The sequence below is a fragment of the Arachis duranensis genome, chromosome 10 (genome assembly GCF_000817695.3).
Source record: "Arachis duranensis cultivar V14167 chromosome 10, aradu.V14167.gnm2.J7QH, whole genome shotgun sequence".
Lineage (NCBI taxonomy): Eukaryota > Viridiplantae > Streptophyta > Magnoliopsida > Fabales > Fabaceae > Arachis > Arachis duranensis.
This window is the reverse complement of record NC_029781.3, coordinates 66,195,254-66,212,625: the sequence shown is the minus strand read 5'-3', so window position 1 is coordinate 66,212,625 and position 17,372 is coordinate 66,195,254. Positions and strand designations below refer to the sequence as shown.

At 32.2% G+C, this 17,372-nt stretch overlaps 1 protein-coding gene across 4 annotated transcripts; it reads left to right on the top strand.

The window, feature by feature from the left end:
* Window positions 1-1,279: 1,279 nt before the first annotated feature.
* Window positions 1,280-9,467, top strand: LOC107469526 (kinase-interacting family protein). Of its 4 annotated transcripts, none has more exons than XM_016088896.3 (3): window positions 1,280-1,483; window positions 2,796-2,976; window positions 7,882-9,467. In XM_016088896.3, exons 2-3 carry the CDS (start codon window positions 2,823-2,825, stop codon window positions 8,958-8,960), a joined length of 1,233 nt encoding a protein of 410 aa, XP_015944382.1. In that variant the 5' UTR covers window positions 1,280-1,483; window positions 2,796-2,822; the 3' UTR covers window positions 8,961-9,467. The 4 variants fall into 4 exon arrangements, with proteins under 4 accessions (XP_015944382.1, XP_052111084.1, XP_052111083.1 ...); XM_052255124.1 differs by lacking the exon at window positions 1,280-1,483 and adding an exon at window positions 1,645-1,716; XM_052255123.1 differs by lacking the exon at window positions 1,280-1,483 and adding an exon at window positions 2,223-2,286.
* Window positions 9,468-17,372: the final 7,905 nt, after the last annotated feature.

Below are 17,372 nucleotides of genomic sequence, written 5' to 3'. Positions count from 1 at the left end.
ACCTATAATCCGTGATGTTAAAAGAAGTTATATTTACTTCAACGCAAACCTTAAAAACACATTGATATTGGTCTGTTCATTTATCAAAATGGTAGCATAAACCTGAGAACCCAAACATGTTAACCACACAAATATTTGGTTTCAATAGCAACACAAACCAAATCAAGTCAAAAGAATGTTTATTTTATTCAACATAAACTAAACGAAACCATTCTAAACAACATAAAGTCTTCTTCCTCCATGATAACAAAAGGTGGTAACATAACTAAGACAACAACTTTCACACTAATTCTTAGAAGCATCATTTCTTGAAAGACTGGTTCAACCCTGGTGTTGGAATGAATTTGAACAACTTAGATATTGTGCCACTGGTTGCAGCTGTCATTATCTCAACACTAACACTCTTCGAATTCTTGGCCCTAATTACTGTCTCCTTTGGACGTCTAAAAGAAAGTTAAGCTTGGAATAAATAGTATTGTTATCACCATGTTTCACACAGAGTTCAACTGCTTACATCAAGCCACTTACAAGGGGCATATCTTTGGATTGCTTGAGACATTTCTTATCGCATCTGAGGGAGAATTGTCAACTTGAGTATATTGAGAGGGAGGATTAGGCTCTTGCATGCTACCAGGTCCAAATACATTAGCTTGTGTTTCCAATATTAACAAACAGGGGCAATGAAAGTATTTGAGTGTAACATCACGAATTACCATTTAAATAGGTCCCCTAAGATACTATTATAAGGCAAATAGGTCCTCCACATGAAAACGGCGCCGTTTGCATTTTCTGTCCAAATGGAGACGAATTTGTCCTCCCTGAAACGACGTCGTTTTGTCCCTGGTTCCAATACGACGTCATTTTGTCCAGCGTGGATGGGGACCAAAATGTCCTGAAGGTGACATGTCGCAGTTAACCTGACACGTCACCACATTAACCGGATCAAACAGTTTTGGGGACGTATCTGGTGGATATCTGAGAATCTCAAGGTCGAAATCTTAATTAATTTTTGTGGGGGACAAAACTGTCAAATGATAAATTTCTTGGAGACCTATTTGAGGTATTACTCTATAAATAAATATGTACATATTTTTATTCATATTAAAAATAATTTCCGAATAAATGTGATAAATTGAATAAAATTATATAGTTGACACCGTACTCCCCAGGTTTTGAGTTATTGCTTTTTCTGACTATTGTTTCTTCCATGTTGGAGTGTATCACTTCCCCACTGATTTCCCCGTACCAAACTCACCTCGCTCTTTCTTTTGTAATTTGTCCCACTTTTTTCCAAGGTTCCCTTTCTTCTTTTAGAATCTTCCATTTTTTTTTAATTTAAAATAATAATAATAATAATAAAAACCTCTTTTTCTTTTCTTTCTTTACTTCAAAACCTCGTTCCACTCCCTCTATTTCTCTCACCAACTCTGTTTTATCACTGTCTTCTCTCTGCTTCCATTTTTCATTTAAGCCGCACTTCACGGTGAGTTTGTCTTTTTTATTTTTGAAATTTATTTTTCCATTAAATTTGTTTTTTCTTCTATTGCATTCTTTTTGTTTTTCCAAATTTATGAGCATTGTTTATAAGAATAACATATGATGATACCCTCTGCATGTAATGTGTATTTTGATAGTTTAATTCCTACTGGCATGTATTTATTTAATTTGACTTTGATGTTTATTGCATGGTTTTGTGATAGTGTGAATCTTTAATGGGTATGTTTAGTTTTTCAAAGGTGATGAACTAATGTTGAAAAGTTTCATGCTTTCTCTCTATTTTCCTCTGTTCTCCGATGTGTTAGCATAATATACAGAGTTGAATGTTTTGTTTTTCTGGGTTTTCCAATTCTTGTTCTCCAGAATTGTTACAATTGTTTGTCAAGAGGTCACATGATCTTCATTGTTTCCCAGGTTAACCGTTGATTTTGAATTGAATTAAAAAAAAAAACAAAAAAATAGTTATTAAAGAGATAATATTTTTAAAAAAATTTTAAGAATTTCCCCTTTTTGAAGACAAATTAGAGAATGCCCTGGTTGAAAATGCATTGGGATTTGGTTTATAGCTATATATTCTGAATGTTCAGAGTTCAAACTTCAAACCACACAACCGTTCTCATAAATTCATTAAAAAAAACACACAATGTGGCTTTGATCAATGTGAGATCATGATTTATTAATTAATTTTAGGTGCACTACAATGTCCATGGAGATCTGTGCTGTACAATGTCTCTGTGTTTTTTACAATCAGTTAATGTGGTTTTGTAGAATGAACTAATCTTCTTTTAGGTAAATATTCAAGTTTAATTTTCGTCTTAAATTTTAAAAAGTTTTAAAATTGAATTAGTTATCTGACATTATATGCCACAAATAAACCTACAAAGATTAGTAGTCATCATATTTCACAATAGAAGTCCAGATTGTGATTTAAAGGAAAGTTTTTTTTTGCTAAGATTTTTGCTCTAAATTCTATTTTATAAATTATATATTTTAAAATGGATTAATTGTTATACGGACATATGTTAGCAATTTGCACAATATTTGAGGATAATTTAATAGAAGTAAGTGATATTTTGAACTAGTAAGATTTTCTAGTATACTAAATATAATAATCTATCACTCTTACTTCTTTTTTGCCCCTTGTGTTGTGCATCTTGTTCTTCTGCCACATGTTTCATTCTTCTTAAATGCAAAAGAACCTCTCTTTTCTGGAAAATAGTCCTATTTTGTTCCCTGAGAAGATTTAGTAGTTGTAGTTGTTGATTCTTTCTCACCAGTTATTATTGTAATGTGTATAGAGTGAGGCAAAAGAAAGTGTGAAATTAATGGAGGGGGTCCCAAACCTTTTGGATATGGGGAAGGAGAAAGTGATTTCAAATGGTACATTGCTATCTTCATCCACAAAAGGGTTTAGAGACAAAAGCATCATCATCACCAACACCAACGTTATACCTTCCTGGTTATTCACCAGCATTTCTGGTATGTATTAAATTCATTGTACCATTCCAAAATTAATATGCATTCAGATCAAGTAATGTTTTCATCTCTCTTCTGAGTAAATATCTCGTTTCTGTGGGGCTTTTTCTCTAACATCATAAAATGGTAATGATTTTTGCATGCCCTACAAAAAAAAGTGAAAAAAAAGATAAGAAATTATTTAAAAATATTTACTGTTACATATTGGAAAAATTTTTGTAGCATCTTTTATTTAATTAAATGATAAATAATATTATGATTTTGCTAAGGATTCAAAAACAATAAATTTTTATGAAAACAAAGTTTTAAGTTTCCAATGAAATAAAATACATAAATTTTTATAAAAAAAGAAATATTTTTAAATTTTTAATAATTTTCTTTAAAATATTTGTTGGTAGAATTCACTACATTAAGCAAAAGTTTAGATAAAATGTGAAGAAGGTATAGACTATAGTATATAGTAAAAGAGTAGCGAATAAAGAAAGTGGTAATGTATTGGTAAGCAATAAATGGAAGAAGGAAGGAAGGAAGAAATTAAAGAAAGAAACAAAGGATAGTGAGAAAAAAGGTCTGAATTGAATGTGTTCACATGCAAAGTGGTGAGATTGTTGAAAGAAGTAGTAGTAGTAGTTAGTGTTTGAACGGCAAATGAAATGGAATGGATGATGGAGAAGGAGAACATGAAGAACTGAACAAGTTAAAAAAGAAGAATCAAATTGATTCAAGATATGTCCCTCTCAACTGTCAAACGTCCAATTCTTCCGTTGGAATTACCAATTATTTACCCTCTTATATTTTGTTTGTTTTCACCCCACACGCGCTTCTTTTACACGCTTCCTTACTATTACTGGAAACTAGAAACTCACATTCATAATTTCTGTCACTTAGACTTAGGAACTAATTTTGAAATCATTAACTAAATTACTAAAATATTCCCATTTAGTGGTTTATAAGTTTATTGATAGTTTAAAGCTCATTATTTATTTTATTTAACTAAAATTTCTCATTGATAATTATCAAAGTTTTTTAACTAAATTTCAAACTTTCTATTTTAAAAGTTATTTTTTATAGTAAATCTCAACTTTGGGTATCTGTATATCTAGTGAATGTACTTTTTAATGTACACGTAATATTGTGTTTAAATGTATAACTATATCTCTCTTATTATATTCATCATATGCTTTTACAATATTATATTACTAGTTACTAATAATTAATTAATTATTAATTTATTTAGTTATTATATATTTCATTTTCATCTGTTTTGGGCTTTTTGCTTCTCCAATATCTTGTGTTTTGAGGATTTTTTTATATAAATAAAAAATCATTATTAAAAAAACAAAAAATTAGACAAATTGTGTTTTACAGCCTAATTTGATATAATTTGTATGATTTAGATTGTATTGATATATTTTTATTTTTTTAATTATTTTAACTTTATTCGAATAATTTAAAATTTTAAAATGATTAGCCAAGTACTAATTACTAGGCGAACTTCGCATACTCAGTGGGCAAACTACATGCAATGTTAAGAAAAAAATTGTATCTTAATAAATAATGGTCTCATTTTTTTTTTAAAATAATATTTTTTTAATTTATAAAAAAAAATTCCTGTGTTTTGATTGTGGAGGGAGAAAAGCTCGAAAAGTTGGAAATATAACATTGTGAATGTGGATGTTTCTTTTTTTAAGAGGAAAGTATTGTTTTTGTCCTCAACGTTTGGGTAAGTTCTATTTGTGTCTCTAACGTTTAAATCGTCCTATTTGTATCCCTAACGTTTATAAAAGTGATTCAATGTTATCCTATTATCAATTATACTAATAAATCAGATTATTTTTTTAATTATTCTCACTTGGATGTATTCATTTTCAATTAGGTTTCACTTGGATGTGTTTGATTTTAATATTATACCTACTATTGTGTTTAGATTCGATTATGTTTTTAGAAAAGTGAATTATGTAAATGTTGTAGGAATTAGTTTTAACTTTTGATAAGCTATTTTTTGGAGTGGATCATCGATTTTATCCAAGATATTTGTATTCTAACTTCAAGAAGAGATTTTTAAAACTCAAACTAAAACGTTTATGATGTGTAATTGACGGTAAGATAACATTGAATCACTTTTACAGACGTCAGGAATACAAATAAGACGATTTAAACGTTAGGGACACAAATAGGATTTATCCCAAACGTTGGGAACAAAAACGATAGTTTACTCTTTTTTTAATTTTTCGAAAGATATTGTATGTATTATTTTTATATATAATTTTTTGTATATATTTACTTTTTTATTTAAAAGTGTAAAAAATATAAACCATTTATAATGTAAAAAAATTTCTCATTTTTCAAGAGGTGACTGCTGGCAGCAGGTAGGTGTAGTATAACTTTAGCGTTTTTAAATTTGCATTTATAGATTTTGAAGGAAGAGAAAATACAGGAAGCCAACGGCGTAAGCGTATAATGTGTACAATGAAGATTTAGAAAGTGTTACATTGTCCTGTCAGGTTATGCTTTTGGGGTGAGCGGATTTATGATATGATATTAGAGTTCTAGATCCGAAAAGTTAAAAGTTCAATCTTTGGTGAACTCCAAAATCAACTTATTATCCCTGGTATCCGAATAGTTATTCTGGATAGTATGTATGATGTTAATTTTATTCATAGACTAAAAATCTAGTATATTGTACATATTGTATACTTAAGTCATTGGCTCATCAAAAAGTTTGGCTCATCAAAAAGAAAATCTCCAAAACAAACACAAATTGGCTATGGACCGTTGTCTCTATTGCATAACCCTTTTGTTTTTTTGCTTGGCTTTTCCTTCCATTCTTTCTTTTCAAAATTTGAAACCGCATATGAATATGATATGTTTGACAAAACGACCCATATTATCTTCTCGTACGCCACAGTCCACAGTAGTAGACACAGTCACAGCTCACTTTTTCAGTAATGCCTTGTTGCAGTCTATATTTGATTTTCTTGTCATCTCAAATGTTCCCACCTTTCCGTTTTACCCTCATATTCCCTTCCATCTTTTCTTCATTTTGTTACGTTATATTTTACTTTTTAATCTAAATTAATTTAAGTAAAAATTCATGTGTAGTTATTTTTATGTGAAATTAATAATTAAAAATTAGATGGTAATTTAATTAAATTTATTAAATTATTTAATAATTTTTTAATTATCAGTTTTATGTAAAGATAATTATATTGTAAATCTCTATTTTTAATTTAATTGTTAAGGAGCTTATTTGAGTGAACTTTTAAGAAATTTTTTCTAAGTTATTTTTTTTAAAAGATTTTATAGAAATGTAAAATAATTTTATATTTAGATATCTCGTATAAAAAAATCTTTTTATTTATTAATTATGTTTGAGTATAGCTATGTAAAGGTATTTTTTGTCTATTTATTACGTGAAAAATATTTTTTAAAGAAAAAAGATCTTTTAAAAAAATATAAGTGCTTATTTGGACGACATTAAGTTGATAAAAAAAAATCTATTTTCAATGAAAAAGATTTTTTTTATTTTTTAGCATGTTTAGTAAATTTCTAGTTGTAAAAGTAATGTAGTTTCTCAAAAAAGATGTTTTTTTTTTAATTTTTCTAGTATTTTTACCTTTACTATTAAAATTTACTAAACACGTTAAAAAATAAAAAAAAATTTTTATTAAAAAATATTTTTTTATCAATTTAATAGTACCCAAACAAATCTAATATCTTTTATTCTTGAGATAATTTAATGTATTTAGATACAAATTATATATTAATATATTAAATTATTAGTAAATTAAAAAATAAGAAATCATTATTACGAGTAAACAGAAGTAAGAAGAAATCTATAAATTAGAAATTAATCATTTGATTGTTCAAGTTTAACCACATAAATAATACATCAAACAAAATTAAAAGATGAATTTCGCCAACAGTTTTATTGAATTTTGGTCAGCATGTAACCAGCAGAGAAAGGTGAGCCATCGGATGAAATCTCACACCAATCTCACACCATCAAATCATCATTGATGGCTAGTTAATGGCTAACAATTACAAAAATTACTGGTCCCTAGCATTACTCTTTCTTTTTAATCATTTGGAAAACTGAAACTATAAGGATGTAGTTAGTAAATACAATGGATATTCTTAAAAAACAAAATGATGACAGACATTTTTTTGTATACGTACAAAAATGATTTTTCTAATGGTAAAATAACTAATTGTAAATTATGAAGGATGAATTTATTATATTTTAAATTTCAGAAAGTTTTTGTTATATGATTTGAGAATTTTGAATGTAATGAAAATATAAAGGACAAAATTGTCCGACAAAGAAATAATTTACTTATAACAGAAAAAAAATTTGAAAAGTGAGAGAAATAGACCTTTTTTTTTTTTTCTGGCTAAACCTAAACAGTGGCACATGCACAGTTGTAGTACAAATGAACAATGATGTTGACTCTTGCACCTAAAACTAGAGGCAGAGATACGCAGAGGTACAAGAGTACCATACCCTACCTATATATGCATCATAAAAGAGAAAACTTTCTTCGATATATGACCATAAAGAAGCCACATTTCAATTCAATTCAATTCAATTTTAAATTGGACTTTTTTTACTACTTTGCATTATATTTAATGTCCTTGTTGGGTAATCTGTCACTATCTTAGACCTCAATTACTCATCAACCCCATTTGAGATCTCATCTACCCCTATATTACCCTCCACCCCTTTTATTTTTTCTTGGTGAACCCCATTGATTATTAGACCCTTGTTAGAAATTTGTGACCTTTACTTGTATATTTGAAGCCATGGAACTTAGTAAATCAGGTAACAAGAGTGTGCATTAACATTATTATTATATTATGATCTTGTGTTAGTTAATGTTTGAATTTGAAACCTTTTGGTGATGGCAGAGTTAGAGGAGAGGATGAAAGTGCTGACAATGGGGACAACAGAAAATGAAGACGAAGAAGTGGGTGACACATTTGCAGAGAGAGCTGAGTCTTATTACCAAAAGAGGCCTCAGTTACTTTCCCTTTTGCAAGATTTATACAATGGCTACATCACTTTATCTGATAGGTACATTCAAACACTTGCAAAGCAGAAACAACAGCAAAACTTGAATCACCACCACCACCATAGCAGGCACTCTTCACAGGTTTCAACACTTGATGGAGGAGGGTTTTCTGACCAAGAAGAAAGTAGCATTGGGGTAACAAGCAATGTTGATTATTCGGATACCGAAAGCGCGATCTCGTACCAACTACAATCCAATGTGGTGAAGTTGAAGCATGTGAATTCAAGCATGAGTCCAATTCTTGATCTTGATGTCATTGTTGCTGAGCTTGTGATGAAGAATGTGGAGTGTGATGTGATGGTTCATGAGGTTGGTGCAATGGAGAGGAAGTACTGCGAATCATCGCGGAAGAACGAGCTTCAGAAGAGTCTACTTGAGGTTTTGGAGTCTGAGAGGCTTGTTTTGTTGAATGAGAATGCTAGTTTGAGTTATAGGGTGAACACATTGGTGGAGGAGAACAAGGAACTTGTGTCCGAATCGGCTTTCGTGAAGCGCAAGGCAGGGGAATTGGCGAAATGTGTGCTCAAGATGAGGGAGGATCATAGAGTGTTTATGCTGCATAGGAAGATTGAGGATCTTCAGGCTCAGATTCATGGATTGGAGAAGAGGAACAAGGAGTATTATGAGAGGCTTCTCAAGAGAGATAACAACAATGGTGTTGGTGATAATGGAGTATGCAAAGGGAATAAGAACAATGATGTTGGTGGCAATGGAATATCTTTGGAGGTTCGTGTTCTCAGAAGGTTCAAGTGGAAAGATGTTGGAAGTGTTTCTTCCTCTTCTTCTACTGGTTCTGTTTCTGGAAGGAGCTTTGATGATCTCAAGAAGAATAAGAATAAGAAAGGAACTAGTTTGTGGAAGAAGCTCAAGAACATGGACTTGATTCTCTGTGGGATGAATCCAACATGTGCTTGATCCCAAGCTTTCACACTTGCCATTGGTTTGCGTTTTCATTCAGTTTTTCAGCTTTCAAAATTCTATGGAGGAAAAAGAGAAAAAAATATTTCACTTGTTTTTTCTTCATTTTTCTTTGTTGAATCTTGAAAATAGAAAATATTAAAAATGAAAACGCAAATTTAATGCAATTAAAGTACCAAATTAACCCTCCGAATTAACCCTCCCAAGATTATTGGCCTAATATAGTTTCTTAGAATTTAGAAACTATAATCTTGGAGACTGGTTTGATAGTTTACTTAGAATCAAAATATGTATACTTTTTGGTTCTTTTACAAAATGTACTTACTTATTAGTGTTAACAAGCCTTGATGTATATTCCAATGTGAGGTCTGAGTACCTCTTAGCTAAAGTTAATCCATAATGATTAAACTAATTGTAGATTAGGGAACATTATATTAGAGGCAATGCTTTTTTGCCTCTACTATTTATTAGCTTATCTAATTGTGCTATTGCTGTTTATTTTGCTCAGGACTCTTATAAATGCAGAAGATCCATGCTTGTTGAATGATGTAACGCGTATATAATAGTTGAAGCATCAACTTCTTAACATTTTATTTTATCTAAAATTATTGGTTCTCAGCCATGTTTTGCGTATGTTGTTACTTGTTCATATTAGGTTTCTTTCATTCAGATCTTCCAATGAAATTTTAAAATTGTCATGATAGGATTAGCTTAGCTCGAACAGAAATATATCGGGTGGATTGAGTTATTAAATTATTGATGTTTGAATTTATTATCGTCTAAATTTGGTGGGGTCAGTTATTGATATTTGGTACGGGCCTGCTACACATACAAATAAAAAGGCTCTACAAGTTTTACAAGTTCTCAGCCCACACATCGTTCACACGCGCACTCATCTCAGTTTGAATGGAGCGTAAATTGCACGTGCCTCACTCAAATGGTTTCTCTTCGCAAATAGCGCTCCTTAATGGCGCACTCTTCCACTTCTCCAACCCGTTTGAAGAAAACACAAATCGTCCATTTTCGAGCAACATTCCAAACTGCAGAGATAGCACTCGTCGCGAAGATCAGAACTCTCCATCAACACAACATAGAACTCTCGATCAACAATCTCCAGAAAAAACGAAGTTATAATACTCAAGGTACGTTACGTTACTACTTTACTCATATTCTATATTTTCCAGATTTCGAAAACGAAGAACTAGGTTTTACTGTTCTTCTACATTCTTCTAGGTTTTACTGTTCTTCTACGTTTTTCTAGGTTTTACAGTTTTTAATGTTCTACTTGTTCTAGGTTTTAATGTTATTCTTGGTTCTAGATTATACTGCTCTTCTTAGTTATTCTAGGTGTTACTGTTCTTGTTGTTCTAGTTCTTCTGGTAATTGATTTTTGGAAGTATATTGCTTGATTTAATGGGTGTATATGGAGTATTTTGTTGGATGTATATTTCTGAACTGATATACTGTAGTATAGTGATCACTTGCAACTGTTCTAATATTTGCTTGTCCATGGGTGTATATTGCTTCACCTTGTAATGTTGTTTGACGTTGTATATTAATGCATGTTTGAGTAATATCTTACTGATATCTATGGGTGTATCTGACTCATATCTATGGGTGTATGTGAATCATATGTATGGGTGTATCTGAATCATATGTATAGGTATATCTTACTGATATCTATGGGTGTATCTGACTGATATCTATGGGGTATCTGACTCATATCTATGGGTGTATCTGACTCATATCTATGGGTGTATCTGACTCATATCTATGGGTGTATCTTATTGATATTTATGGGTGTATTTTTCATTTCAGAAACAATGGCAGCCAGAAACCAAGCTAGAAAAAATGTAAGAACAAATATATGTCTTAGACAAAATCAGTTTTATATAATAGAAATGTATCTGACTATAATTTTGCTGTTCTTCTACGTTCTTCTAGGTTTTACTCTTATTCTTGTTCTAGGTCTCATTTTACAGTTTTTAATGTTCTACTTGTTTTAGGTTTTACTGTTATTCTTGGTTCTAGGTTATACTGTTCTTCTTAGTTGTTCTAGGTGTTACTGTTCTTGTTGTTCTAGTTCTTCTCGTAACTGATTTTTGGAAGTATATTGCGTAATTTGTTGGGTGTATATGGCATAATTTGTTGGGTTTATATTTCTGAACTGATATATTGTAATATAGTAAACAGTTGCAACTATTCTAATATTTTCTTGTCCATGGGTGTATATTGCTTGACCTTGTAATGTTGCTTGACCTTGTATATTAATGCATGTTTGAGTGGTATCTGAATGATATCTATGGGTGTATCTGACTTATATCTATGGGTGTATCTTACTGATATCTATGGGTGTATTTTTCATTTTAGAAAAAATGGCAGGCAGAAACCAAGCTGAAAAAAATGTAAGAACAAATATATCTCTTAGATGAAATCAGTTTTATATAATAAAAATATGTCTGACTATAATTTTGCTTTGTTTACAGCAAACCAAAGACCTTAAGTGTGCAACCCATTTGTTAAATGAGAAATTCAGAAACATGAGCAAGGAGAAGAAAACAATTGTTATGAATTTGGGATTTGGTGGCCTGATGCACATCCCGCCACTGATTAATTCAAACGAATACACAACTTACACCCAAGTGTCAGATAGATTCTAAGGATATTGACACTGATTAATGTAATAAATTGAACACATGCTATAAAAATTTGCCAATTATGAGTAAAATTCTCTCTACTGTATTCAAAATGTCTGAATTACAGGTACAATAATATGAAGGAAAATATCAAATCAAATATACACCCATGACCTGACATTTTTTACACCCAAAGAAAGTTGAATATACACCCAAAATTCTATCCCCCAGATGCTTTATCCCTAAAACCCTGAACCTTAAACCCTAAACCCTAAACCCTAGACACTAAAACCTAAACCCTAAACCCTAAACCCTAAAACCCTAAACCCTAAACCATAAACCTAAAACCTAAACCATAAACCCTAAAACCCTAAACCCTAAACACTAAACCCTAAACCCTAAACGCTAAACCCTAAAATCCTAAACCAAATGTCTGAATTACAGGTACTATAATATGAAGGAAAACATCAACCAAATATACACCCATGACCTGACAATTTTTACACCTAAATAAAGTTGAATATACACCCAAAATTCTATCCCCCTGATACTTTATCCCTAAAATCCTGAACATTAAATCCTAAACCCTAAACCCTAAAAACTAAACCATAAACCCTAAACCCTAAAACCCTAAACCCTAAACCCTAAACCCTAAACCCTAAATACATCCAAAGAGTTATCCGCTGCTGCTGGTACCCTGAACTGATAATTCATAACACGTCCTTGAGCATCTCTGCTTAGTTTTCTATGCTGTTTGAGCATCTCTGCTTTACTTAGACAGCAAGGGTGTGAATGATCCAGCACAACCTTTGAAATGATCCAAGCAACAACATCCTTCAATGTGTGTATATAAATTCTTGCAGGACAGTTTAAACCGACTGTCGAATTCGTCTTCTCGGTCAGAGATATTTTAGATTTTTATTTTTCCTCTCTGCTACATGTAATCAATTTATTCTTAATCTCGTTTTCCTTCCCATTTGTCCTCCGAACTCTTGTAGAAAAACCTGCAGCCTTGGCATAGTTCCTGTAAAATTTTCCAGCATCTTCAAGGGTGGTAAATGTCATTCCAACCTTGGGAACAAACTGGTCATCAATAACAGAGAGAGGCTGCAGAATACACCATGTCAAAAACTAAAAATACACCCAATCATGTCTGATATAATACACCCAAACGACAACAACTCAACTAAAATAACAAAAAAAGCCATAAACTGTAAATACACCCACACTTTCCCCCTAAAATATACCAAAAAATTCTGATCTACACCCGAGCGTCTGCTATAAATTGCAGATAATTAATCAAAACTAATACATTAGATTCAATCCACAGATTTATGTTCACGCGTTAATTTCACAGTCAATGTTCATGAATTAGTCAGCTACACAATGCTATACAAATAACTACAACAAAATTCAGAGTAATCGTATGTAAATCAAACCTCAGGAACTTTGTTATATTCAAATTCATAATCCACTTCGCCCTGATTCAGCTGACAATCTGAGGTTGAATCATCCATTATTTTCAAAACAAGTTCAAATTTTGATTTCAGAAATAAAAAAATCGAAAAGAAAACGAAGTTAGAGTTACAGAGAGAGGAACTCACGTCAATGACGAAGAACAAACCAGTGAGAAAGTAGGGAAAAAGAACGATCGAAAAAGTAGGGGAAGACGCGCGAGAAGAAGAACGAAGAAATTTAGAAAGAAGGAGAACGAAGAAGGAAACGCGGGATCTGTTATATGGCGTGTGTAAGGGACGTAATACTAGGAGCACGTTTTGGGGGTTAGTGGTTAATTGACTTGTAATGCTTACAAGCCCTAATCGCTTGTATGCAGAGCTTTTCCGTATTTGGTATTAGTTGATACTTTTTTATTTTGTTTGGTAGATTGACTGATACTGTTAATTACATAATTATGTTACATGTTTGAAATTTTCACTATGAAAATAAATGGGATCTTTAGTAATCATTTTTTTTATGGTTTAAAAAAAATTATCCAAATCAGGGCTCAGTTTTTTTTATATTATATACTAATGTGTGTTATTCAATGATATTTGATTAGTATTGTATATTACTCTACTATCGATTTGTTTCAATTTTTTGAAAGAAACAAAATGTCTTCAATGTTTTGTGGGAGGGTGATTTTTTTAATAAACAAAGTAAAACGACGTCGACGGATTGCATAAGTTGTTTTTTTTTTAAATTTTGCATGGAGAAAACGTCAGCGACTCATTGTATATTTATTTATTTTTTAATTATCACAAAGAAAAACGTCAGTGACGTTTTGCTTGAAGACATGTTTTTAACTTATTTTTTATCAAAACGTTGTTGATGTATTGCAAATAAGTAAAAATTTTAATGACGTTTTGTGAAAACGTCAGCGACGTTTTGTGTTGGGGAGAATAAAAAAATATAAAAGTAATTATAAAAGAAGTTCTGGACTGTGTTAAACCGTGAAATGGAGTACGAGAGTAAAGTTAATAAAAGTGAAGTAATGAGAGCTTTGTTCTACAAAATATTCTCAATTTGAGAGAGTGAAAAAAATTCGTGAGTGAATGTGATGAGTGTATAAAATGGAGGGTTATATTAGTTTAAAAATATACTACAATGGTCATATTTTATCTCATACACATGAAGGCGTGAGTTTTTTATGTGAGAATCTATGTGTTATTGTTGTTCCTCTTTCAATAACATATGAAGGACTTAAGCGTATACTTTCTCAAACTGTAGATCATCAAGTGCAAAAAAGAGTCATAAATATTCTGTATAGGCAGCCTGTGCTAATATTTGGTGGTTTCGGCCAATTTCAAATAATGCATGTGACTGATGAAGCTAGTATGCAGAGAATATTTTTTACCTATCATCAAACTAGAGCACATGCCTCACTTATCGAGTTGTATGTTGAGTTTAAAGAAATCGATGATGTTGACTTTCCAGAACCAAACATAGACTAGGTGGGTTATAATACTGAAAGCGATTAAGAGTATGAAGGTAATTATGAAGTTGTTGGTCCAACTAAAGATGTAAAGGAAGATGAGATAATGATTGAAAGAGATGTGGCAGATGTTGCAAATGCACTAACCGGACAACATCCATCTGGAGAGCCATCTTTTATGCATGCTTTGAATCTTGATGTCATACATGCACCGAAATTTCCTGAATACGTCAATATAGGTAATTTTGTTGTTGTTGTTCACTTTTTTAATATTAGTAATATTATTATTTGTTTTGCTTTTAGGTTAGTATTTTTTATTTTTTAAATTGTTATTACTATTTATTATTGTCATTATTATTATTAATAATAGAATATTATTTTGATTTATTTTTATTTTATTATTGGTGTAGCCCCAGCTTTTGTAGCTGACGGTGAATTTGCTGTTGGAATGGAGTTTAACTCTAGAGAGACTATTATTGCATCAGTTAAACAGTATACCATTAGAAGAGGAGTTAATTATAGGGTATATGAATCAAAACCAACAACATAAGTTATGATTGACTTATCAGAGTTAGTCATATGAAAAGACAGTATTGTTGGGTGATAAGGAGGTACAATAGTAGTCACATGTACACCAGAAGTACCATATCTTAGGATCATGCTAAACTAGACTCTGATACAATTGCAGAAGTGATAAAGCCATTAGTTGAAGCTGACCCGTCCATAAAGGTGAAATTTGTCATTGCTGAAGTGCAATCGAAATTCAACTACACGATAAGTTATCGCAAAGTATGGTTGGTGGTGGACGAAATTGTGATCATCAATGTTGTACTCTTTGTTTTTGTATGGAATGTATTCCATTAATGGCTCTTTGCTATGTGTGGACACAACTCCGTTCAACTAACCAGCAAGTGTACTGGGTCGTCCAAGTAATAAACCTTACGTGAGTAAGGGTCGATCCCACAGAGATTGTTGGTATGAAGCAAGCTATGGTCATCTTGTAAATCTCAGTCAGGCGGATTATAATTGATTATGGATTTTCGAATAATAATAAATAATAAGCAGGAAATAAAGATAAATAACATAGGATAGAAATACTTATGTAAATTAATGGTGGGAATTTCAGATAAGCGTATGGAGATATTGTGCCCTTTCTTTTTCTACTTTCCTACTTCTCCCTTCAATCCTTCTTACTCCTTTCCATGGCAAGCTGTATGTAGGGCATCACCGTTGTCAATGGCTACATCCCATCCTCTCAGTGAAAAAGGTCCAAATGCTCTGTCACAGCACGGCTAATCATTTGTCGGTTCTCAATCAGGTTGGAATAGAATCCCTTAATTCTTTTGCGTCTGTCACTAACGCCCAGCCTTCAGGAGTTTGAAGCTCGTCACAGTCATTCAATCCCAAAATCCTACTCGGAATACCACAGACAAGGTTTAGACTTTCCGGATTCTCATGAATGTGAAGTGCAACGAATATCTTAGAATAGGAATAAAGAGAATTGAATAGAAACAGTAGTAATTGTATTAAAACTTGAGGTACAGCAGAGCTCCACACCCTTAATCTATGGTGTGTAGAAACTCCACCGTTGAAAATACATAAGTGAAAGGTTTAGGCATGGCCGAATGGCCAGCCCCCCAAAACGTGATCAATAGTCTCCTAAGATGAAGAATAAAACAAAACTGAGACCAAAGATGTCTAATACAATAGTAAATTATCCTATTTATACTAGACTAGCTACTAGGGTTTACATGAGTAAGTAATTGATGCATAAATCCACTTCCGGGGTCCACTTGGTGTGTGTTTGGGATGAGCTTGATCTATCCACGAGCTGAGGCTTCTTTTGGAGTTGAACACCAAGTTGTAACGTGTTTTGGGCGTTCAACTCCGGTTCGTGACGTGTTTCTGGCGTTTTACTCCAGACAGCAGCATGGAACTGGCGTTGAGCGCCAGTTTACGTCGTCAATTCCCGAATAAAGTATGGATTATTATATATTGCTGGAAAGCTCTGGATGTCTACTTTTCAACTCCATTGAGAGCGCGCCATTTGGATTTCTGTAGCTCCAGAAAACCCATTTCGAGTGAAGGGAGGTCAGATTCCAACAGCATCAGCAGTCCTTTGTCAGCCTCCTTTTCAGAGTTTTGCTCAAGCCCCTCAATTTCAGCCAGAAATTACCTGAAATCACAGAAAAACACACAAACTCATTGTGAAGTCCAGAAATGTGAATTTAACATAAAAACTAATGAAAACATCCCTAAAAGTAGCTTGAACATGCTAAAAACTACCTAAAAACAATGCCAAAAAGCGTATAAATTATCCGCTCATCACAACACCAAACTTAAATTGTTGCTTGTTCCCAAGAAACTGAGAATCAATTAGGATAAAAAGAAGAGAATATACTGTAAATTCCAAAATATCAATGAATATTAATTCTAATTAGATGAGCGGGACTTGTAGCTTTTTACTTCTGAACAGTTTTGGCATCTCACTTTTTCCTTTGAAGTTCAGAATGATTGGCTTCTCTAGGAACTTAGAATTTTGGATAGTGTTATTGACTCTCCTAGTTTAAGTATGTTGATTCTTGAACACAGCTACTTATGAGTCTTGGCCGTGGCCCTAAGCACTTTGTTTTCCAGTATTACCACCGGATACATAAATGCCACAGACACATGACTGGGTGAACCTTTTCAGATTGTGACTCAGCTTTGCTAGAGTCTCCAGTTAGAGGTGTCCAGAGCTCTTAAGCACACTTGTTTTGCTTTGGATCACGACTTTAACCACTCAGTCTCAAGCTTTTCACTTGGACCTGCATGACACAAGCACATGGTTAGGGACAGCTT